At 39.3% G+C, this 26,034-nt stretch overlaps 1 protein-coding gene across 8 annotated transcripts in view; it reads left to right on the top strand.

The window, feature by feature from the left end:
• Positions 1 to 26,034, top strand: part of Crppa (CDP-L-ribitol pyrophosphorylase A) — a 308,706-nt gene that overhangs the window by 179,358 nt on the left and 103,314 nt on the right. For all 8 annotated transcript variants that reach the window (XM_052738357.1, XM_052738356.1, XM_052738355.1 and 5 more), the window contains one exon: positions 15,713 to 15,844. In XM_052738357.1, coding sequence (XP_052594317.1) covers positions 15,713 to 15,844 — 132 coding nt within the window. The remainder of the gene's footprint in view (positions 1 to 15,712; positions 15,845 to 26,034) is intronic.

The following is a 26,034-nucleotide window of genomic DNA, read 5'->3' on the forward strand; positions in this document are numbered from 1 at the left end:
GGCTCACAGCAGATCCACACTTCTTTTGCTCCTCCAGATCCAATCCCCCAGTCTCATCTTTAGCTCTGTAGCAGAACACCTGCTGCAGGTTCCCTTTCTTCTCTGACCCCATCCCCAATGGACCACAAAGATCCTCTTCCCAACTTTTCTTCCCCCAACTTGTCTGAATATCCCTGGCCTCCAACACCAGCAGACATTCCCTATGAACACACCAATGAGCAGACCAGGGAAACAGGCAAACTGACTGAAGACCTTCACCACATCCTCCTCTCTCTCCTCCAAACCGAATCTCGCAGTCCCACCCCTAGCTCTGCAACAGAACACCTGCTGCAGCCTCCCTTCCCCACTGCCCAACCTCCCGTGGATCTCACAGACTGTCCCCTCCTGGCCTCCCTTCTCCCCTGTCCACAGCTCCTGTGGATCCCACAGACTGTCCCCTCCCAGCCTCCCTTCTCCACTGCCCACACCTCCTGTGGATCCCACAGACCTTCTCCTAACCTTTCTCTCCCCACTTGTTGCTTTATCCCAGCCCCAGCTTTATCCCAACTCCAGCAGGCACTGACGGCTAGTCCACAGACTCCTGCCAGGGAAGCAGGTATGCGGTCTGCAGCTCTTCCCCTCTCCTTCTTTTCCTCTAGATACAACCCTTAGTCTCATTTCCAGTGCCATATCAAACCCTCTGGGGGGACCTCTTTTTACTGTCTCCCCAAATTCCAAGGAGACGAATAAACATATCCTGATGGGACACTCTGCTCTTCTCCCTCCTGTGAACTCCTCCAGACTCCTAGTCTATCCCTATTCCCAATTGTCAGCCCCCAATACCCAAAAACACATTTTACCTGGAACTCCCAGTGTCCACAACTATCAGGTCTAAAGCCAACTTCCTACTGGGAAACACACAGCCATCATACTCTCTAAAAATCCAGAGAGGAAACAGAAACCTAGTGACAAAACACTCACCCAACAAAGACAAATCCAGAAATCTGCACTGAGACCTAGAATCACCCCAAATCCGGACTTCTACACATCAGCCTAAGAACACAATCAATAACAACCAGGACAGTGTGTCACCACCATAGCCCAGCTATCCTAGCACAGCAGGCCCTGGTTATTCCAACATAGCTGAAGTACAAGAAAAGGACCTTAAAACTGCCTATATTAAGATTGAAGACAAAATGGATGAATCCCTTAAAGAAATCCAATAAAACACAGAGACAGTGGAAGGAAATGAGAAGAACAGTTCAAGACCTAAAAAGGAAAATAGAATCAATAAAACACAAACTGAGGGAAATCTGGAACAAAAATGTAGAAATTTGAATAAGAACTACAGGGGCAAGCTTCACCAACAGAGTAAAAGAGATGAAAGAGAGAATCTCAGCATTGAAGACATGATATAAAAAATGAATACATCAGTCAAAGAAAACGTTAAATTTAAAAAATACTGACACAAAACATCCAAGAAGTCTGGGACACTACGAAAAAACCAAATCTAGGAAGAATAGGAACAGAGGAAGGAGAAGAAACACAGCTCAAAGGCACAGAAAATATTTCCAGCAAAATAATAAAAGAAAAATTTCCTAACCTAAAGAAGGAGATGCCTGTAAGGGTACAAGAAACATACAGAACACCAAAGTCCCTTCGCCACATAGTAATCAAAACACTAAACACACATAATAAAGAATATTAAAAGCTGTGAGGGGAAAAGGCCAAGTAACATATAAAAGCAGACCTATTAAAATTATACCTGCCTTCTCAATGGAGACATTATAAGCTAGAAGGGCCTGGTCCGATGTCCTACAGACTCGAAGAGACCACAGATGTCAGCCCAAAATTTTCAATCATAGATGGAGAAAATAAGATGTTCCATGATAAAGCCAAGTTTAAACTATCTATCTATAAATTATCTACAAATCCTGCCCTACAGAAGGTGCTAGAAATAAAACTCCAACCTAAGGAGGTTAACTGTACCCATGAAAAAAGAAAATAAATAATCTCAGACCAGCAAAATCTAAAGCAAGAAAATGCATCTCTCTCTCCTCTCTTTCTCTCTCTCCACCACCACCACCACTACCAATAACAACAGCAACAAAATAACAGAAATTAACAATCATTTGTTGCTGTGGGATGGTCTGTATGTCAAATGTGTTGCTGATTGGTCAATTATAAACCACTGATTGGTCAGTGGCCAGGCAGGAAGTATAGGCGGGACTAACAGAGAGGAGAATTGAGAGAACAGGAAGCTAGGTGGGGGAGACACTGTCAGCCACCATCAGAACAAGGAAGATGTAAAGTACCGGTAAGCCACAAGCCACGTGGCAAGGTATAGATTAATAGAAATGGATTAATTTAAGCTGTAAGAACAGTTAGCAAGAAGCCTGCCACGGCCATACAGTTTGTAACCAATATAAGTCTCTGTGTTTACTTGGTCGGGTCTGAGAGGCTGTGGGACTGGCGGGTGAGAGAGATTTGTCCTGACTGTGGGCCAGGCAGGAAAACTCAAGCAACAATTTGTCATTGATATCTCTCACTATCAATGATCTCAATTTCCTCATTAAAAAGACAGACAAACAGGATGGATGCAAAAACAGGTTCCATCTCTCTCTGTACAAAAGAAACATGCCTCAACATCAGAGACGTTACCTCAAGGTAAAGGGTTGCAAAAGATATTCCAAGCAAATGGAACTAAGAAGCAAGCTGGTGTAGCCATTTTAATGTCTAACAAAATAGACTTCAAGTCAAAGGAGTCAGGGAAGGATACTACATACTCATCAAAGGAAAAATCAACCAAGATGACATTTCAATTCTTAACATCTATGCACCAAACTCAAGGGAACCCAAGTTTGTAAAGGAAACACTACCTCGGCTTAAATAACATATTGACACTCACATACTGATAGTAGGAGATACCAATATCCACTTTCACTAATAGATAAGTCATCTAGACAAAAACTAAACAAATACTGGACCTACCAGGCATTATAAACCAAATGGACCTGACATGTTAACAGAACATTTCACCAAAACACAAAAGAGTATATGTTTTTCTCTGCACCTCATGGAACTTTCTCCAAAATTGACCACATATGCAGACACAAACAAGTCTCAACAGAAAAAATTAAAATGAAGTGACTTCCTGCATCCTATCAGACCACCATGGATTAAAGCTGGGAATCAACAGCCACAGAAACAATAGAAAGTTTACAAACTCAAGGAACTAAACAACTCTCAATGGAATGAAAAATGGGATTAGAAAGAAATAAAGAAATTAAAGATTTTCTAGAATTCAATCTTACATATCCAACTTTTGGGACACATACTTCTTTCTCTGAATTGTATTGGCATAAAGGCAGGTATCAAATGGATCCTGACATAAATCCACAAACCTATGGACACCTGGTTTTTGATAATGAATGCATTGGAAAAAAGAACAGCATCTTCAACCAATGCTGCTAGTCAAACGATGTGTACATATAAAAGAATTCAAATAATTGCATAATTATCATCCTACACAAAACTCAACTTCAAATGGACCAAAGACCTCAACATAAAACCAGATACATTGAACATGATAGAAAAGAAAATGGGGACTAACCTTGACCTCTTTGACATGGGAGAGGACTTTCTGAACAGAAAACTGATAGCACAGTCACTAAGATCAACAGTTAATAAATGGGACCTCATGAAATTGAAAAGCTTCTGTAAGACAAAGGACACCATCACTCATACAAAGCAGCAGCCTATAGAATGGGAAAAGATTTTTACCAACTCTGCATCTGATAGTAGACTAATATCCAAAATATATAAAGAACTCAACAAACTAGATAACAAAATCCAAATCGTCCAATTATAAATGGCATGCAGATCTAAACAGATTTTAACAAAGTGATCTCAAGTGGATGAGAAACACTTAAAGAAATGTTCAACATCCTTAGCCATCAGGGAAATGCAAATCAAAACTACTTTGAGACTTCATCTTACACCATCAGAATATCTAAGATCAAAAACACATGTGACAGCTCATGCTGGTGAGGATGTGGAGAAAGGGGAACCCTCCTCCATTGCTGGGGGGAGTGCAAAGTTGTTCAATCACTGTGGAAATCAATATGGTGGTTTCTCAGAAAGTTGTTAATCGACCTACTTCAAGATCCAGCTATACTACTATTGGGCATATACCCAAAAGACATTTCATCCTACCACAAGGACACTTGCTCAACCATGTTCATTGCTCCTCTATTTGCAATAGCCAGAAACTGGAAGCAACGCAGATGTCCCTCAACAGAGGAATGGATAATGAAATGTTCATTTATACAGTGGAGCATTATTCATCTGTTAAAAAATGGCATCATGTAACTTGCAGGCAAATGGATGAAACTAGAAAAAAAAATCATCCTGAATGAGTTAACTCAGACCTAGAAGGACAAATATGGTATGTACTCACTTTTAAGTGGGTATTAGCTGTTAAGTAAATGATAATCAAGCTACAATCCACAGACCCATAGAGGTTAGGTATATAGGAAGGAATTCGGGGGGACACCTGGATCTCCCTGGAAGGGGGAAATAATAGATGTTTTTATATGAACTGGAGGATTGGGATAGGAATGAGAGAATCAGGTGGGAATGGGGAGAGGCATATGGTGAGGAAGGCGATGTGGAGAGAGACAGCTTGAATTGAAAGGCATTTAAGAGAAAAAACACAAATTTGAAACAAGATAACAGTAGTAGCAACCTATCAATCATCTCCTTGAATTAAATATCTGTCAAAGATCATGGCATCAGTCATAATGAAGGAGGCATTCCAGCAAAATTATGGATTTGAAAATACATCTATAGTCTGCATCAAAGCATTGCAGTGTATAAAGCATGTATGAATAGATCTGAAAGAAGAGGGAATGCAGTGCAGTAGTAGGGAATTATGATACCTTCTGCATGTCAAGCAGTGGATGGATCACTGGGGAAGTTTATGTGGAAACACCAGTCTTAATTGTCCCCTAGATTAAATTAATAGACATACTGAGTTGTCCCTCCAACAACCAAATACACATTCTTCTCCATTGTGCACAGGGTGCTTCCATGATAGATTATGAAAGTCTACAGAATGTCTTTGAAATTATTGGAGTTGTAAATGCTAATGGTTAATTTACAAGATTAAACCATTTTAATGATTGATGTTATTTGATGAGTCCTCATGTACCTCAGATGAAGGCTCCAAATGCTTGTGGAGACACACACTCTTAGTGTTGCTTAGATGTACCATGTACCTGCATTTTGGGCTTCTGTACCTTTGAACTGTTGTGTTTTTCTCTCTGTGATCCAGATACCTTATCTTCTGAAAAGCCCATTCAATGTTGTTTTCCATTTTGAATCATATTAACTCGGTATATATGTAAAAAATAATATAGATAGATACATCTAGATCTTTCCCCACAAGTTCAAGGCAGTATCTAGTGGACTTCGTAGTTGATGTCATAAATACATACAGCCACTTTCATTGATGAATGGACTTAAAAAAATCATCTTTTAAAAAAAATCACATAATACTTATCAGATCACCTACAGACAAGTTTTAAGTTTCATGATATAAAAACAAAATTTGGGCAAGTCACAAAAATGTGCATATTTCCAACTTGAGAAATTTGGACATGAGAATTTTGAACTTTTTATGACTATGGGAAATTGCTATCGACTCAGTAGAAGCCATTCTTTGACTTTGGATTTGTGGTTTGGTTTTTGTCTGGCTGTGTCATTGGTAATGTTGTACCGTGCTCCCAGCGCTGGCAGTGTGCTCCCATGGACATGCGTACACCATCCTGTGATGCTAAGCTGTAGCCTCCTAGTGATTAGGGATATTAACTATATACATTTTGACTTAGTGATATTTCCATTTCCTAAGGCATGTTCCCCAAGGCCTAACCCACTGAAAGAGGAAGAATATTTGAATGCACATGGTATAGGGAACTCTTAAAGACTCACATGCCTGTAACTAATTACTTTGTAACTAACTATACTAAAAACTATAGTCTGATAGTTTTTTCTCGGGAAAAAATAAAATGAATATTAATGTTAATTTATATATAAAATGCCTCATATCAATAACTAGTATTGCTTTTCACTTCTGTTTCTAATATTTATTACAGATGATCCAGCTGTGTTAATAGTTGTGTGTAATGCATACAATCATTTTCCTATAGTATCGGTGGCCAAGTTATGTTCTTTAAAAAAATTGTGTGTGGGAGAGATGGCTCAGTGGCTAAGAGCACTGGCTGCTTTCCGGAGGACCCAGGTTCTATTCCTAGCACCCCCATGGTGGCTTTCAATCATTTGTAATCATAGTTGTAGGAAATCTGATGCCCACTCTGGCCTCCATGGATACTGCATGCACATGGTGTGCAAACCTATGTGCAGGGGAAAAATTTCAAAGCCTGATATAAAAAAATCTCTCTGTCTCTCTGTCTCTGTCTCTGTCTCTCTTGCTTCCCTCTCATGCATGCAAATGCCTGTGTAGACCAGGACAGGGACTTGGATCATCTAGAGTAAGTGTTATAGGCCATTGTAAGCTGTTCACTTAGATCTTCTGGAGGAGAAACATATACTTTTAACCACTGTGATACCTCTCAGCCCTAAAGTTATGTTCTTGTGAAATAGTTGGAAGAAATTAATTTTAGTAAAAGCTTGTAATTTTTTGTCTTGACTGTCTAAAATACAAATTTCTGGTTCTGCTGCTTTGACATCTCAAATAAGGATGTGAAAAACACTGTACACTCCACTATAACATTAGGACTTATATAAAACACTTATTCTTTAACACTATTAAATCAAAAGAAACTTTAAAACCTTTGTGTAGATAAAGTTGCGTACAAAATGTTTTTCATATTTACTGCTTTTTGTTGAAAGCTATCATTTCCCAGTCTGCTAGCATCAGCATTAGTTTTAAAAAACAGTTGTTAATAATTTGGCCTGCCTATCCCTGATAGTTTGTAATTAAATTTGTTTCCATTTATCAAAATTATGTCTTGATCTTCATAAAGATATTGAAACTTGCTCTGAGTGAAACAGTTCATTGCAGTGGGGCGGGGATGTTCATGCTTGTTCATTTTCTTTCTTTCTTTTTTTTTAAAGTACAGTTCATTAAATTAATTTTCACTAGTAGATTTCACATAATTCTTAAATAGTTGACGCAAGTAGAAAGTTTTGAAGATTTCCTCAGATCTTGGAGATAAACCATGCTTTGATCTTCTCGGTCACTGGCCATTTCCACCAGCTGTGAGATGTGTCCCACGCATTCTTGAAAAGTCACGTTTTGGCTGTGCTGAGCCTAATTTACCCTATTTATTTTTTGTACACATGTGGGTAACTTTATATCATCTGTTTTGTCCCACTCACTGGTCTATCTCTGTTTCTTTCTAAGTCATTTATTTGATAATTACCAGTGCTCTCTTCTTGGCCACCCTCTTTCCACTTTTTCTTTGGCATTGAGCAATGTGTTATTTGGATACATTTAAGCTACAAAAATTAAATTTTTTCTTAGTCAAATAAACAGTCTTTTTCCCCTCATATTACAAATCTTGACTTCTTTCTTTGGCCTTCCTGGAAACATGAACAATGGATTTAAGAATGGCAAGTTGGAGTTTTATTATACTTAATATTCAGGCCTGCTCCTTTAGTAAAAGTACCTGTCTTTAGAGATGAATGAAAATCACATTTAAAATTATTAAGCATTAATTGCAATTCATCTGAGACCAGTGATATATTAGCAGGTCATTCGAGAAATCTAAAGCATGTGTAGGGTTGAGAGTACAAGGCAGGAGGTGCAGATGGGCTGTGTAAACAGTGGGAGTCAGAGCCCCTGCCACCCATGGAGCTGTCCAAGGTTAAATACTTAAGCCATTTGCTACTTCGCTCAAAGAAGTGTTTACCCTCTACTTCAATGAAATAAGTCTTTTCTGTAGGGCAGAAGGAGACAGCTTCATTTTTCTTTATGTATGCATGTAAAAGAATTTGAAAATACCATGCTAAGGAGGACATACTATTAATATAACTTATATTTGAGTTAATGAACAGTCTGAATTGATTAAAAAATATGTATCTGCTAATGTATTCGTACACATTTTCAGGACTCACACTTGGTGAAATATTTTGCTAAATTTCAATGGATATGTAATTGCCCAAAGTGCCATTTTGTTTTATTAACATAAAACATTTACATCTCTCCATAGTTGTCATGATTATTTTGCAACTCTTTGCTATAGTTGTATATAATCCTGTCTGGCTTTTAAAAATTAGATTCACTAGTGATTTTGTACCAACTGAATTTTTCCATTGGAATTATATAAGTGGTTGGTGTGTTTTAGAAGTTCAAAGTTAGCCAGGGATAGTGTGTACATCTTTAATCCAAGCACTTGGGAGGGAAAGGCAGGTAGACCTCTATGAGTTCAAGGCCAGCCTGCTCTACATAGGGAGTTTCAGGTGAGCCAGGGTTACATAATGAGTCCCTGTCTCAAAAAACATGCAAACACAAAAATCAATAAAAGGTCTACTTTAGTAGTCCTATGTAAAATATAATGTGCTTTTAAAATCATGGCATTAGTGCCCACAAGATGGCTCAGTGGGTAAAAGTTCTTGCTTCCAAGCCCAACCATATGAGTTTGATCCCTGGAACCTATATGGTGGAAAGAGAGAACCAACTCTTGCAAGGTGTCCTCAGTCTCCACACATGCACTGTGATGCACAACTAAATAAATATAAAAGGGTTGTTTTTAATAGATTATGTCATTAGTGAGGAAATCTGTAGGAGATTGTCGTCATCTTTAAAATACCATCAGGTCTTTATATCTGGTAAATGAGTATTGAATTGCAGCCTACTTTTCTTGGTTAAATTTTATTAACCTGATGATATATATCTGTATTCATAAAAGAGTTTGTTGTGTTGGTAGCACAAAGCTCAGCATGTAGTAAATCTACTTGGTTGGGATCTGAACGTTTCACCTATGTTTTGTTACATAATGTCTTAGCCATTGGGCATTCTTCATTTTACAGATCTGTAGTTGAAATAGCAATCACCTAGTTCCAGGTGACTCATCTCATGAATTGATAGCAGCTCTAGAGACAACTGTACCACATTCTTGGTTCCAACCATAGTGATTTTGCTGCAATGTGTGTTTTGTAGGAACAGTTACTATCTTTGTGTTGGTAAGTGTGGGTTGGTATTGGCCAGTGTGGAAATGACATCAGCTCATAGGCCAGTTTTCCAAGGAAAACAGGAAATTATAACCTTAAAAGAAAAGAGAAGAGTGCCCTTAACATATGCTTTTCGAGAGGCAAGCAGACTCCTCTGTTCTTCCAGGATAACTAAAATTGTTCACCTGATCCCAGGCCAGACTTTCCAGAGAGGTGCATCAGCCCCTGGCAGGTGCATTTTCTGCTGTGCTGACTTCCTGGTAGCTTTCTTATACAGAGCTCTGTTTTCATCGGGACCACCATCCTTTCTCTAGTAAGGTTATCCACATTCCCATTATTTCTCCTTTCTGTGTTTTAAATATCTATGAGAACTATAATTTGAATTAAAGCACCTTTATGTTGAGAAATTCCCCCTAGGAACAATTTCCCACCTCTTTAAATATGAGATTTAAAAAACTTGAAAAGTATTTGGTAAAATTTATATTAAACAAAAAATTATTCTTCATATACTTAAATGGGTGAGCAATCATTGGCCAGGTCATTCATTCCAAAAGCAGTGCATTCCAGACACATTAATTATGGGTGACATGTTAGCTGATGTTGGGAGCCATGTAGCCTAGTTTTGTTTGGATCAGCATATGAGTGCCTGTCCAGTGGGTCTCCACGAGACAAGAACCAGTGGACTTCAGGACAGCACAGAATACTACTGGGACCACATGGCCTTGTACGCTCTCCTCTCTCATGTCGATGATTCTCTTGGTGGTTTTCAGTATCACTTTGTCAGTCATGGGTTGGACAGATGTGGTCATTCCTGGAAACCCCATTTTTTTTTCTCAAATATTTTCCCTTAAAGTTCTTTGGTAACTGATACTTCTCAGGTTTCTTATCTGGAAATACTAGGTGTCAGCCCGGACCCCAGGACCTGTTCTGATTCAGTGCTGACAGGATCGGAGGCGAGAAAAGTTAATAGTCAGTTGAAGAAGTTCAGGCTAAGCTGAAGAAAAGCTGCAAGTGCAACTCTGAGTGACGGACCAGTCTGTGCCAGACCACCCATGTTTCTACAGATACGCTCTGTTCAGTTCTGAGTGATAGTGCAGTTCGGAAAATGTGTGCCTACGTTTATTACTTTTTAGCTTTGTAAGGACAGGATGAGCCTGACTCAATATTCAGCCGAGCTAGCAAAATGCTGAATGTTGTTTTTGGTTTAAAAGTTGTTTTGATATAAAGGTTGGTTGAAAAGCATATTTGACGTATTTGTTTTTACCAGCAGTTAATGCTGGAGGGTGGGAGAAACATGCTTCTTTTTGAAATATAAATGAAGACGACTTGAGTTATTTGGGTCTGGCCACTTGTTTGAAACGCACCTGATGGTCAGATACTGCTTCCTTTCTTCACATGCATGCCCCTTCTCTGTCTCAGGCCTTGCACTCAGGCTGTGGCAGGACCACGGCAAGCCAGAAGCATTTCGTAGTGTTTGTATGATACTGGTACTTACACATATTTAAAAGTTTAATCAAACTTTGAAGCCTTAAGCATCATACAGGCGTAGTCTTTCAGGCAAGGTGGTTTAGCACCAAGGTGTACAGTCTCTGCCATCATGACTAAGGAGCGGATTTGTACCTGCTAGTCAACCCCCTGACTCTATGTTCTGTCCGTGACTGCAATTTGTGCAATTGTCTACAGTTTGGTAAGTTAGATTGCCTTTTGTTTGTAAGCCTATCACCAGCAGTTTGGGTTCACTCAATATTACAAATCCATGGGAAGGATATCTATAAGATGTAGTTTGATCAATGATATAAAGGAATCTCTTTAATTCATCAACTTTAATGTGGTTTTTGAGCCATCCTTCTAACTAGGAACCAACACCTCTTGCTGTAGCTAGTGGGCATGGAGGGCTTGGGTTCCAAACCCTGATTAACAAGCTAAACTGCATTGGTGGGAAGTCTGGCATTTGTAGTGCATTTACAGTTCTGGCCATGCTGTGCTCACAAGACAGGAGCTAAGCGCTGAAATTCTACCTGAATGATGATGTTCCAGGGAAGCAGTGGTAGGAGGAGGAGATCCCGAGGCTCCAAGGTCACACCGTCTCATCCCATACTGTCAGCTGCCAAAACTCATTGGAAAGCCTTTCTGCTTTTAATTTTCTTGAAAAACATTTACTTTTCTTGCTTTTTTTTCTTTTAGTTTCTTTGTGGAATGTCATTTTAAAGTTATTTCTTTGTCATATAATTGTATTTATGTCATTTTAGATTTCTAAAGGCAATTTCTTTATGTACCTATTTTCAATTAACTATGTTTAATGACAAGTTCTAAAACATTCTTATTGAATAACTATTGAACTAATATCTATTAAAAATCATTGACTCAGTGTCTTTAAAAATGAGCATTATAGGAGCTAGGACATAAGTCAGTGATTGTATGCATGCTAGCCATGTGTGAGGGCCTAGGCTTAATCTGCAGCAGTGAATGAAAAAGCAAGGGTTTCATGTAATGTTCTTCCCTGGAAAAGAAAAATGCAATGTTAGGGTAGAAAACCTTGTTCCTGTGTGTTGCTAGAGTTTTCCTGCCTGGCCCACAGTCAGGACAAATCTCTCTCACCCACCAGTCCCAAGCTGCTTAAACCCGATCAAATAAACACAGAGACTTATATTAGTTTCAAACTGTATGGCCGTGGCAGGCTTCTTGCTAACTGTTCTTACAGCTTAAATTAATCCATTTCTATTAATCTATACCTTGCCACGTGGCTTGTGGCTTACCGGTATTTTACATCTTCCTTGTCCTGATGGTGGCTGGCAGTGTCTCCCCTCCCAGCTTCCTGTTTTCTCAATTTTCCTCTCTGTTAGTCCCGCCTATACTTCCTGCCTGGCCACTGCCAATCAGTGATTTATTCATTGACCAATCAGTAACACATTTGACATACAGACCATCCCACAGCACCTCCCCTTTTCTTTTCTTAAAAAGGAAGGTTTTAACCTTTACACATCTCCAAAGTCAGTTTGGTATATTTGGGAATTAGGGCGTAGCTTCTCTTACTACTTCCTGCTGGAGGGGGGCGCTGTATCTTCTGGGGAAACAAAGAAAATTTTAGGATCATGGAGTAGTCCATGAGGGTGTATTGTCTGAGCCAGTTGCCTTGAAACGGTTCTGGATGTTGGATTATCTGGGCCATGGTGTCATCGGAGACCTTTCAGGTGGTCTTGGCTGGTCAAACCTGATGTGTCTTAATCTGGAACAAATCCATAGCCTCTTGCTTTCTGTGGAAACAAAAGAGACTCTTTTCCAAAGCAACATATCCTTACATCCAAATTTTGAAGTCAAAGTATCTTTAAAATATACATACTGGTTTAACTCAGCTTCCTTTACAATCAAATATCTCTCTGTAGTTAAGAATCCCAAAGACAACACAATCCAGACTCTCTGTGTAATAGTCATCTCTACGTGGCTTATTTTTTATATTAATTTTACTGTCTCTTTAAAGACTTTATTTTTTAAAACCATGTATTTGTTTCTATACTGTATATATCACCTTTTTTTGTCTCTTTTAAGCCTACGTATATTTTACACACATTTTAAACTATTACATCTGAATCTGTCTTATTGTGAATCTATTGCTTTAAGCTGCAGCAGCTGTGGCTGCTGGCTCCGCCCACCTCAGCTTCCCAACATGGCGGTGGTACTTTACCACCAGCTCTGGGAGCTATCGTGGGTCTATGCTTTTATCCAAGCAGCGTGTAGCCCAGAAACCTCTTTTGTTTTGTACTAGAAAAGGCTAAATCCACAATGTAGCTTAATGTGCCATTTGTAGAGGCCTCATTCCCGCCATACTGCAGGTCGAGCGCGCACGCCAGCAACCCGCCAGTAGCTCAAACCGGCAGCTGCCGCTCATTTGAGAGAGACAATTAGGAAGCTGTTTTTAGCTCCGTTTTAGAATCTTTTTTTTCAGGTTTTAGGTGGAAACTCTTGCCACCACGTTGGACGCCATTTGTTGTTAGACTTTTCCTGCCTGGCCCACAGTCAGGACAAATCTCTCTCACCCGCCAGTCCCAAGCCGCTTAAACCCGATCAAATAAACACAGAGACTTATATTAGTTTCAAACTGTATGGCCGTGGCAGGCTTCTTGCTAACTGTTCTTACAGCTTAAATTAATCCATTTCTATTAATCTATACCTTGCCACGTGGCTTGTGGCTTACCGGTATTTTACATCTTCCTTGTCCTGATGGCGGCTGGCAGTGTCTTTCCCTCCCAGCTTCCTGTTTTCTCAATTTTCCTCTCTGTTAGTCCCGCCTATACTTCCTGCCTGGCCACTGCCAATCAGTGATTTATTCATTGACCAATCAGCAACACATTTGACATACAGACCATCCCACAGCACCTGTGTGCTATAGAAGGAACATAATAAAATGGATGCCTGCTAGGAAATGTATTTCCTTGTGCGAGAGCAGGGCAGAGGGCAGTTTCCATAGAAGAGCATGAGGGTGGTTTTGTAGCTAGAGTCTTCCTGCCTGGTCCACAGTCAGGACAAATCTCTCTCACCTGCCAGTCCCACAGACGCTCAGACCCGACCAAGTAAACACAGAGACTTATATTGGTTACAAACTGTATGGCCGTGGCAGGCTTCTTGCTAACTGTTCTTACAGTTTAAATTAATCCATTTCCATTAATCTATACCTTGCTACATGGCTCGTGGCTTACTGGCATCTTCACATACTGTTTGTCATCGTGGCGGCTGGCAGTGTCTCTCTGACTCAGCCTTCCACTTCCCAGCTTTATTCTCCTCCTTGTCCCGCCTACACTTCCTGCCTAGCCAATGGCCAATCAATGTTTTATTTATTGACTAATCAGCAACACGTTTGCCATACAGAACATCCCACAGCAGGCAGGAAGTGTAGGCGGGACAAGGAGGAGAATAAAGCTGGGAAGTGAAAGGCTGAGAGAGAGAGAGACACTGCCAGCCGCCAGGATGAGAAACAGCATGTGAAGATGCCGGTAAGCCACGAGCTATGTGGCAAGGTATAGATTTGTGGAAATGGATTAATTTAAGCTGTAAGAACAGTTAGCAAGAAGCCTGCCACGGACATACAGTTTGTAACCAATATAAGTCTCTGTGTTTACTTGGTCGGGTCTGATGGCTGTGGGACTGGCAGGAGATAGAGATTTGTCCTGACTGTGGGCCAGGCAGGAAGACTCTAGCTACAGGGTGGGGTACACATTAAAGTGTCTCTGGTTAGTAAGCATATGTAATAGGGAAATTTCTAATTCTGAAAAGATTACTTTGAATTAGGTCTTTCAAAAAACATACACATTTACTCATGGGTTTTTGTTTTCATCATTTAGGCTAATAGTTCTTAACCTTCCTAATGCTGCAACCCTTTAGTACAGTTCGTGTTATGATGACCCCCAATCATAAAATCATTCTGTTGCTACTTTATAACTGTAATTTTGCTATGGTTATGAATCATAATGTAAATATCTGTGTTTTCCAATGGCCTTAGATGATCCCTGGGAAAAGGTCATTTGACTCAAAGGGAGTTGTGAACCACAGGCTGAGAAGTACTGATTTAGGCAGTTTCCTGTAAGAACATTGTGTTATGTTTCCACTTAATAAATTATCTTGGGCCAGGCAGTAGTGGTGCACACTTTTAATCTTAGCACTTGGGAACCAGAGGCAGGTGGATCTCTGATTTCAAGGTCAGTCTGGATTACAGAGTGATTTCTAGGGCAGCCAGGGCTACATAGAGAAACCCTGTCGCAAAAAACCAAAAACCATTTATCTTGGAAAAAACTATAATAATTTGTAGAATTAAGGAAGGCTCAACCTGGGATCCTTTAAATTTCAGTTATTTTTTTAATTTTTATTTATGTTTTCAACATAGTATTCTTATTATTTGCAAATTTCACACAATACACGCCAATCACACTCACTTCCTATTCCTCCCAGATCTACCCTCCCACCCTCTTGCCTTCCCCCCAAAAGAAAAAAATATACAAGTCCAATTTGTGTTGCTCATGTACTCACTGGGGCCTGCTCCAACTCTCAGTGGCCAACCCCTTAAAGAAAACTGAGTCCTTCCCTACCAAAATGCCATATTTTCCAGAATATGGACCTTGCTAAAAACAATGTTCCATAAAAAAATTGCTTGGGGTTTGTTAGACATAGATAATTATTTATTAGAGATGTCAGATATTCTAAAGTACCATACAAAGTTACTTCCCTTAATATTATTAGCTTTTCATAGGCTAAGAAATAATGAACCTTGTTGTAGATCATTAATTAAACTTAATTAGTACAATCATGTTTTTATAAAACTGGTATGATTTGCAACAGAATTGTAGCATTTTGTATTTTTCAATGTATTCTCATTGAGCATTTATTTCATATTTATAAAGGAGGCACCATCCACTTATTAGGCATTTATTGCCTAAAAGACATTGGGAATTGTTAACATGAATGAACAGAATTAATAGAACATGGCGGTTGTGTTTCGTTTTCCTCCAAGAGGAATGCTGAGGAGAAATGCTGTGCTTGTGCCCTGCAGGTGCACTGCCTCGACTTCACCTTCGTCCTGCCCACTCAGAAGATGGAAAGCCTGAGGTGGATCAGGGACTTGGCAAAGGAACTGAAAAAAAGGAATGTTTTATTAAGTGGACTCCTCATAAACTACTCACAGGTATGAACGGCGTTACTATTTCCAGAATGCGTGTTTTCAGACTTCTAATGGTAGGAATATGATTTTGATAAAGCAAGTGGATGCTGATGGCACAGAAAATGATGGCGGGGGCTGGGGGGGGGTCAGTAGGTCACGCTTTTGCACAGAAGTGTGAGAAGCTGAGTTTGAGTCCCAAGAACCTGTGTTAAAAGCTGGTGTTATATGATGGGTCTGTAACCATAATACCGTTGACGAGAAACAGGAATTGGAGACAGGGACTCTGCAGGAATTTTTATGCCGGCTGGCCTGGCGCATGTGGTGACAGACAGCCAACAGCGAGGCAAAAGGAAAGGGCTGACACTGGACATTGTCCTCTGTGTCTTCCACATGTGTGCTGCTCTCAGGAGAGCACGCGTACACTCCCATACCTGCATGCGCACACACACACACACACACACACACACACACACACACACACACACACACACACACACACACATAGCCTTACTCATCTCTTCATGGCTGCGATAGGTCTAACCTCTCAACTATAGGATGAAAATAAAAATAGAAAGAAATGTTTTAGAGAAAAGATGATTGCAGTTTGATCAGTTATGGATCTCCGTAACAATGTACATCAGTTACAAAAACAAACTTCTTTAATGAGGGTGAGAGCTGCACTTATCTGTGGGTAAAAGAGAGAATAACTATTTAGAATACAGTTAGAGACTCTATTTGTTTATTAGAATGGCAACAGCAGGTTGTGTCTAGGGTCCATGACTGGTCCATCCATAGGTAGCTGACTAGATTTATAAGAATGGCAACAGCAGGTTGTCTCTAGGGTCCATGACTGGTCCATCCACAGGTAGCCGACTAGACTTACAGTGTCAGACATAAATTCCCTCCTATTGATCAGGCTTTATGTCTGAAAGGACAGTTCACATGCTCAGCCACAATTGATGCATCTGTGATGAAAGTCCTATACCCAAGGCTCAGGAAGAATCGTGGAAGAGGGGGAGAAAAGATTCTAAGAGCCAGAGGACCAGGGTACCTACTGCTAGATAGTGTCTTCCCGACATGGCAGGACAGCCGCACCCATGAAATTTCAACACTATGGCTGTCTAAACAAGACCTGCATAGTGATAACAGCAGTTGACACGGCAGTGGGGTGGGAAGAGCATCACTGGCTGCCGAGAGGAAAGTCGGTTTTCTCTGGGATGAGATTTCTCCCTGATAGGTTATCCAGCCATAGTCAGCCCTAAACCTATGCACATATGAACAACACTGAAAGGCCTCGGTAGGCTGTGCTCTCCGTAGATGGTGTGTGTGTGTGTGTGTGTGTGTGTGTGTGTGTGTGTGTGTGTGTACTTGTTACATATATATGCAAATACTATGCATATGTAGCAATAATTAAAGAGGCAGTCATGAATTTGAGAGGGAGTTGGGGGCATGTGATGAGCAGGAGAGGAGAAAGAGAGGAGTAAAATTGATGTAAATACAGTGTTCCTATGTGAAATTCTCAAAAAATAAAATTAACAAAACAAAAACCAAAAGGGAAATGTGTAAGCTGGCAAATACCAACTATCAGGGAGCCCACATGGGATTGCCAGATTCAGTAAACAAAAATACTTCAAATAAGTTTGTAATTATGCTCCAAACTGGAATTTAAATTTCAGATTTAACTAAAGTCCTCTATTTTATGGAAAATCCTATAACACTCTGACCCATGCCTCGTGGCAAATCTGAAATTGCTTAACTTTATGTCATTTTCATCAAATTGGCGATGAAGTGCTTTCTCCATTATATGTTATTTAAGCATTTAAAATGAATGCCTGGCATCTAGATTCTGATGGATCACAGAATATTACTTAGAGAAAGGCATTTGTGATCATGCTGGTAGAAGCTAGTTAGTTAGTGGAAGGCAAGATGCTTTGTTCCTGATCATCTCTATACAAGGAATGGGATTTCCAGCAGAATCTCATCGAGAAGTTGGAATTAGGTTTTGTGCAAACATAGACCTGTGTAGATATATACAGATCTAGATCATAGGTCGTCAGACCTGTGACTACTTTACGTTATCTTGGAGTTCTCATGTAGATGGATTCGTAAGTCTGACAGTTGCTTTTGGGGTGGTTTAGAATAAATGTGAGTCATTACTGGCTTTCCAGGTAACCATAGATATTTAAAATTACACAGTGGGGAAGACTTAGAGATGGCTCAGTTTTTAAAAGAGCTTGCTGCTCTTGCAGAGGATCCATATTGGGCAGGGGATAACCACCTGAATGCCAGCTCCAAGGGATCTGAAACCCTTTTTTGGCCTGTACACACACCTGCATACATGTGTCCATGTGTACACACACACACACACACACACACACACACACACACACACACACAGTGTTTGTGCGTGTGTGTGAAAATACAAATAAATCTTTAAAATTTATATGTGGGCAAAACAAAATAATGTATTTTTATGTACAGCTACAATTTGTGAAATTATCTTAGGTATATCATTAGCCTGCAGGTATATTTTTAAATAGATAAACTTCATTTAAATATAATGATCATCATCAATAAAGGCATAGTGGGGAATTTGCAACACTATGTGGAAGTCTGAGGTAGGAGCATGATGAGCTGAGATTGACATCAGCTTGTCTGTGTAAGTTAGTGAGTCTTGAAAATGTAAAGACCATCTTATAGGCAGTACTTTAGTGTTCTTTAACACATAGCTGTAAGTATTGCTCTAAAATATGTAAACATGACCTCGGTTTCACCTCTAAAAATATGACACATTTTAGTTTACACAGGAGCCTGGAAATCTAAGATGTTGGAACTGTAAGGGCTGTGAAAGTCAAACCGGCCAAGCCCTAAAGAGATACACATTCTTGCGCAAAGACAGATAATGGGTAGAGTAAAAATTTGAGTCTGTGTCCTTGGTCAGGAATTTCCTAGTCAATTTACTATAATTTTTGGTTATAGTTTATGAATATGGTAGGAATTATAAAGAAATCAGTTTTCCATGTGTTGCAAGGGAATTGTGGATGAATGATGCTAGCACCACACTATGCAGATGTAAAGTAGAATTTATCTAGGTAAAGCTCAACATGGAAGAAAGAAATAGTGTGTCCCATCTCTAGAACCTTCAGGGCTCCAGGTCTCACATAGGGTGAAATTGTCTGCATTCACCACAGACAGATTTCCAGTGAAGAGTAGAGTTGCCAGCTAAAACATCGATGCCCTGTTGGTTGTGATTTCTAAATACATAATAATAATCTGTTATTATAAATAACAATACTTTATATAATAATAATAATAATAATAATAATAATAATAATAATTTTTAGTATTAAGTGTGGTCCAAATATCACATGGGACACACATACATTATAAATTGCTTATATGCAGTTTGAATTTAACCGGATATCTTGTGATTTTTATCTGCTGAATCCAGCAGCCTTAATATGTGATTCCAATACCCAGCATGCTCTGTGCTTACAGGGTGAGGTGCAAGTAGGTTGTCTAAGTGTCTTTGTACCTGAGAGAATTCCCTGTTTGGAAAGTGTGTTTGTTTGAAAACAAAAGAAGCACCTGGAATCCATTGCTTGCTCTCTGACAGTTCTGTGTGACTCTGAGCTGAGACCTTCAAAGCCAGGTCTCTATAAGCTACCCATGGTGGGATGAAGAAAAAGTCTGTAAAAATCTTTCAAGGTACCTCTACCAGTAAAAGATTACTCTTACCCAGGATGGTAGTGCACACTGGTAAGTTCATCACTTAGGTGTCTGGAGTATGAGGATTAAGAGTTTGAGAAACTGTTTTCAAAACCAAAATCTTATTTTGTATTATTTTTAATCCAACTTTTCTATGGCAGTCACTGATTTGTAAAATATAAAATTCTGTTGGAGGAACATGTTCTAATTACCTGAAAATCTGTATATAATTAAGAATTTGTTAAGATCTAATATCTAAAGTGTGAATGTTTTAAGCCAATAACAACTATTTTATTGATGTTTAAAATATTTTCATAGTGATTCTCAATGTAAGTATTTATAAGTATACATTTTCTATAATTTTTACATATGAACTATAATAAAACTTTTAAGGTCTACAAACATTATAAAGTCCTGTTGTTTTCTTCTCTGTGCATGTATTTTAAACTCTCAGGTATTCAAGGTAGACGTAAACATGGTTTCAAGGTTAAAGAGTCTTCTGAGCGTATGACTGACGATTCTGATAAATCAGTGTCTGTTTGCTTCTGTACTAAACAAACAGCTGTATAGTATTTGAGAATGTATGTCAAAATTTTAAACCCCAGATGCTGCATTTGTGAAATTTAGACCTTGGAAGCATCGTGTGAAGCTAGCCATGGTAGAAGCTGCCGATAGTCCCATCATTTGTATGATATGAGGCAGGAAGATTATGAGTTTGAGATCAGCCTGATTTATATAATGGGGCCTTACCTCAACCAAGCAAAGAAACCACCAAACAGAATCAAATGAATGTGGAGAAGATGGAGAGCTAGGCAGTGTGTTGGCCCTGCCAAGTGACAGTCTGATGCAAGTTAAACCTGAAACCTGAATCTAATTGTTTTTTTTCCTTTTCTTTGTATGACCATGAGTTTCACTATACTATTTTTATTTTTTTCACTATAAATTTTGTTTTAGAGTTAGTTTACTTTAGTATAGTTTATAGAGGGAATGTTTCCTTTCTTTTATACATCTTAATATAATTAAAATGGAAGTCAACCAGAGGAGAGCTAGATATATAGCCAGGAAGGGGGCGGGGGAAAGGAAACACCTCCACATAGTGGAGTGCTTGGAGTTTTGTCTATACATGTTCAAATTTTTATTTCTTCCTGCTCAGCAGTCTTCTGGTGGTTTTGGTTAGAGGCAATGGTAGTTTTGAAAGAACACTTGAGTCTGTGAGCACTTTCATAGGTGGGAACATGAGAAAGGACTGTGTCAGTTGGGAGAGCTGCAGGAAGCAGCTGTGGAGATTGGAGTCTAGGGTCCATCACACTGGCTCTGAATTCCAGCGTTTAATGTTGCTACAGATATGGAAGTCCTACAGTGAAAATACAGCCGACAAAGCATTTCTGTACATTTCTGTAGTCTAGGAATTATGTGTGAAAGACTTATGAAAATCATATAAATTCTCCAAACAAGATATGAAACTAAAAATTGAAGGCTTTTAGCAGCATTAAATTAAATGAAGTTATGTAAATAAGTCTTGCATCGCAAATACATCAGATTACTGTATTTGGTGGGTTAAATGCTATTATCCTTTGCTGTCTGTTTCAAAAGTCTTGTGTGTACTCTGAAAGATATCTAGAAACATTCTGGGTTCTGAATCTTTGTAATTACTGTAAATTAGGAAATACAAAAACAAGTCCAACATCTCTAAGACATCTCTTTGTCCAAAGACTGAATTTGGTTTCTCTCCTGAAGTGATATTCGGTGCCATCCTTCAAGAGCAGAGTACTGTTCATAGGGTAGGTCTGTGTGTCTAGATGCTGACAATCATTAACAAACAAACCAAAACTTAAAATGAGATTGGAGGAGGTCGACCTTGGTTTCCTTCAGTGAGCAGGTACTTAGTATTTAATGTGGGTAATGGAGTGAAGAGCAGCTTTTTCCACAACACTGAATCATGCACCCCAAACATGCAACACTGAACCTGTTTCCAGGAACCCACAAGCCCTGTTCAGAGTACCTAGACTCCTCCCCTTCCCTCCTTTTATTTTTTTCTGGATGTGGGATGTTTATTAGATAAAATATTTTTCACTTGTTAGTATTTCTTGGGCTTTTATTATTTAGAGTTAGTCATTTGGGAAACTATGAAGGTCATAAAAATAATGTCTTCAAATTTGTCTACTTTTGAAAAACAAAATTGTTTTTAAGGAGTTTGGTTGGCTCACTTGGTAAACTCTAAAACATCAATAAGGTCAGCTTACTAGGGCATATCCAAATGAAATTCAATATTAGACACACTGATTTGTTACATTTATTTGTGATAAAAAGGAACTGGTTATGCATAAAGTGAAAACATGTATTTTTTTCAGGAAGTGCAATATGGAAGATTCTTGAACTAATTCTTTTGGGAATGTATTTCATTGTCATTTACTGTATAACCAAGGTTTGTAAGCCTGAGGGCAGTTTTAGCTCAGTGGCTGGTGACCATCTGTGTCTGGGCCAGCATCAGGCTTACTGTCACCCTAGGCCCTCTTAGAAATGACCCCCTTTCCAACTCAGGGCGCACTATGTTCACTATGGGCTCTTGCACTGGGAATTCCATTCTTCCTTCTCACAGGAGCTCCTTCACACAGCTTCTTACAACAGCAGAGCAAGCAAAGGAGACAGCCAGCAAGGCCAAGCTCCCACTCTTCCTTACCTTCATAGCTGAGCAACAAGCTGGCACTGCTTTATTCTGTAGATCGGGGACGAGTTCCCAGGCCCCGCCCTCACTCAGGGAGGGTGTTACACAGGCATAGATACTGGGTGTTGGCAATTGTTGGAAGCCCCATCAGATTCTGCCAACCACAATACTAGTAAAGTTTAATATAACATAACATAACATAACATAACATAACATAACATAACATAACATAACATAATATATAATATAATGACTATGTGTTAATTTATTGTTGACTGTCCCCATGTAAATTTAGGTTTTCACAAATTTTAAAAGCGTCATTAATATACATATGAATGTGCTGAAATCATATGTATTCTTTTTTTGGTTTTTCGAGACAGGGTTTCTCTGTGTAGCTTTGTGCCTTTCCTGGAATTCGCTTTGGAGACCAGGCTGGCCTCAAACTCAAAGAGATCCACCTGCCTCTGCCTCCCAAGTGCTGGGATTAAAGGTGTGCGCCACCACCGCCCGGCTACCATATGTATTCTTAAGTACATGTGTGTGTTTTCTCACTAGCCATGTAAGTCCATTGGTAACAGCTGGGTAGGTACAGTGGAATATAGAAATCCAAAAGATAGAAACTTAATTTTAGTCTGTTTACAACTGCTTTCAGTAAGTAAATTCATGTCAGACACAGTATAGTGGTAGCACTAGTTTTTAATTTTGTATTTTACTGAGGAAACAGGTAAGTTGCATATGAGTTTAAAAAAATATAGAATGATGAAATGAGCATATTCAGCCAAAATTTTGTTTCTGATATTTCAACCATGTGACCATTTTCAAGTCACTTAATTTTTTTCTCTCAATTATAAATAGCTATGTCCTCCTAGATAGCAAGTTTAAATTAAACATACTAATAAAAATAAATGTTTTAAATGTAAGTCATGCATTCCAAAGACCCTCAAAGGCATTCTACAGCATTATAGCTTCATGTGGCTCAACCTCAAACTTTGCATTTTCAATTTTCTTTCAAATTGTTCCTTTCATCCTGAGTCCAGTCACCCAGCTTGCTTGCTGACTTACCACTGTCTACTGCAGACCTCCCACCGTCCCGAGTACAAGGTCATGCTTCAGAGTGGCTTTCAATCCTTGTGAGGTTCACAGCCTGGGAGATGAACAAAATTTGAAATTACAAGGGTAGAGATTTTGACATAATTTTTCCGGTTTGTACTCTATAAACACATTCTCTCTCTCTCTCTCTCTCTCTCTCTCTCTCTCTCTCTCTCTCTCTCTCTCTCTCTCTCTCTCCTCTCTCTCTCTCTCTCTCTCTCTCTCTCTCTCTCTCTCCTCTCTCTCTCTCTCTCTCTCTCTCTCCTCTCTCTCTCTCTCTCTCTCTCTCTCTCTCTCTCTCTCTCTCTTTCTTTCTCTCTCTTCCCCCTCCCTCCTTCCTGCCCTCCCTCTCTCCCTAGCACATTTACAAAGAAGACTTAGCTATAGACTATTGGATACGGTTGATAGACAAAATATGTCAGACGAGCTGCAAAGCAGGCCATGGTCGTGCTCACTTGCCTGCTTTGCCAAGTCACCTGATGCAGGAGAGCTTCTCTGTAGGAAGTGAGGAAGTCCTGCAGAGGGCTGCTGTACTTTTTCATGTAGGAATACTAGGCTGAGGGGTCTTAGAACTTATGAGAAAATCACAGGAACTTTCAGGGAGTAGTAGTACAGGTCTGTAGTCCCACATGCTTAGGGAACTGGTGGGGAGGATAACTTGAGAACCATGAAAAGAATGGGAGACAGGTATGGAAACAAAAAACTTTTTTTTCAGATTTGTGAACTACAGATAGCCTGCTTTATTCAACTCAACAAGTTAAAAAACGTTGTAGTATAGAAAAATAGATACCACAAAATCATGAAAATAATGTTAAACATGTATAGTTGTTGGAGCTTCTTTGAATAGACTGAGGATGAAATACAACCATTTCAAAATATAAAAATTGAGATCACTCAATAATAGTTATTTACAAAATACTGCTGTGTTAACACAAATTTTATACGGTAATAATAATAATAATAATAATAATAATAATAATAATAACAACAACAACAACCCGGAGCCAGATATTGGGGTAAATTCTGAAAGATCGGAGAGACAAACAAGCCACAACTTCCTCACATGTATCTGGATGGATCTCTGCTTCCCCAATGCTAGGATAAAAGGCATGTGCTACCATTGCCTCACTTCTATGTTTAATATAGTGGCTGGCTTTTTCCTCTGATCCTCAGATAAGCTTTATTAGGGTGAATAATATAATTGGGGGACACAATGTATCACCACATTCCTGTCATACACTTTTAATGAAACTTCATTATTTTCCCTTATCATGTCACAATGTAAGAATTGTTTTTATAATATTGTGTCAATGCAGAATGCATATATTTATAGACAACTATAATCCTTCAGTTAGATTCATGAAGTCTGAATTATTACAAACTAATTCCTGTGGTATGATGGTGTCTCATTTGAGACAGTTGAGATTCATTGCTTTAAAGCATATAACCCAGAGAGTGTTGGGTCCCAGAGGCAGGGAAAGCATTTTCTGAAAATAGAGCTGTAAGTTAGAGCTAGCTACACAAGCAAGCTGATGACTGACAGCTGATGATCTTCAGGAAAAACCCGCTATGGATTCACTGAAAACAGACATTTCACTCAGAGTGATCTGATGTCCTAGAAACTATCCGACACATTCACTACCCTACTACTGATGCTAAAAGTATGATTTAATTTCTGATTTATCCAATTCATGTTTTCTTGATGAAATGAGAAAATCATAAATAATAGGCTAAAAACAAATTACATAACCAGTCCATAGAAAAAAATAGAGAATTTCCAAATGTATGTGCTGTTATTTCTGTTCTTGGAATAAAGTGTGTTGTATTTATGTGAAAATACCCTGTTGACAGTCTTTTTTTGTGTTGACTTTCTTTAAATACCAGTTGAATGAAGTGTGTATCTTTCTCAGGTTGTTTAATTTATGAAATACTAATTATCCAAACTGTAGAAGCAGCTTTCTAAAGAACTCTAAAATTATAGCATTTGAATGAACCAAATAGAGCACATCATAGGTATGTGGTTTTGAAAGGCTTGGTGGGCTGGGGGCTGGGGAGTGACATTCTAAGTCAAGGTCAGCAAGTCTTACTACAAAGACACAAGGGGTGGGTATTGACCATTAGATATATATTTTATGTAATTTAGACACAAAAGCAAATAATTTTTAAAAAGTGACAAATTTGTCTAAGGACAGTTTTCCAGGAATGATATGGGCCTACTAAGTTTCTTGTTTTCTGCCCCGGTTGTTATTTTATATAATGTAATTGTGTGCATAATCAGCAGTTGTGTTGTTAGTCTCTCAGAATCCATAGTTAACATGTCTTTACATGGGGAAATGGAAGCAATTTCTACTCCTCTTTCTGCAGTCCCAGTGACAAACCAAGGAGGGACTAGTCAACCAAGTTCACTGTGGAGAACCAATGAGTGGTATTTGCTGGGGTGTGGGGCCCCCCACAAAGGGGTGCGCTGAAAGTCCTTATCTACAGGGATGATGGCTTCCCCATAGCTCCATAGATGCCCTTTTCTCTCCTCCTCCCAGGCCCCTGTGCTCTAGCCCCTCCCTGAGGCGATCTGCAATTAGGCCAGAGTTGCAAACAGCAGGTGATATGGAATAGCTGGGTGTTGTGGTGAAGGCCCCAGGGGGGATGGACATCAGCAGTCCACAAGCCCAGATGGGATGTGTTTTTCACATGGACACAGCTGGACTCCCCAGAATGGTGGCTGTTTGGCTTGGGAGGGTTGTCCTGTACAACA

Source organism: Peromyscus californicus, unplaced genomic scaffold (assembly GCF_007827085.1).
Source record: "Peromyscus californicus insignis strain IS unplaced genomic scaffold, ASM782708v3 Scaffold_15__1_contigs__length_86483966, whole genome shotgun sequence".
Classification (NCBI taxonomy): domain Eukaryota; kingdom Metazoa; phylum Chordata; class Mammalia; order Rodentia; family Cricetidae; genus Peromyscus; species Peromyscus californicus.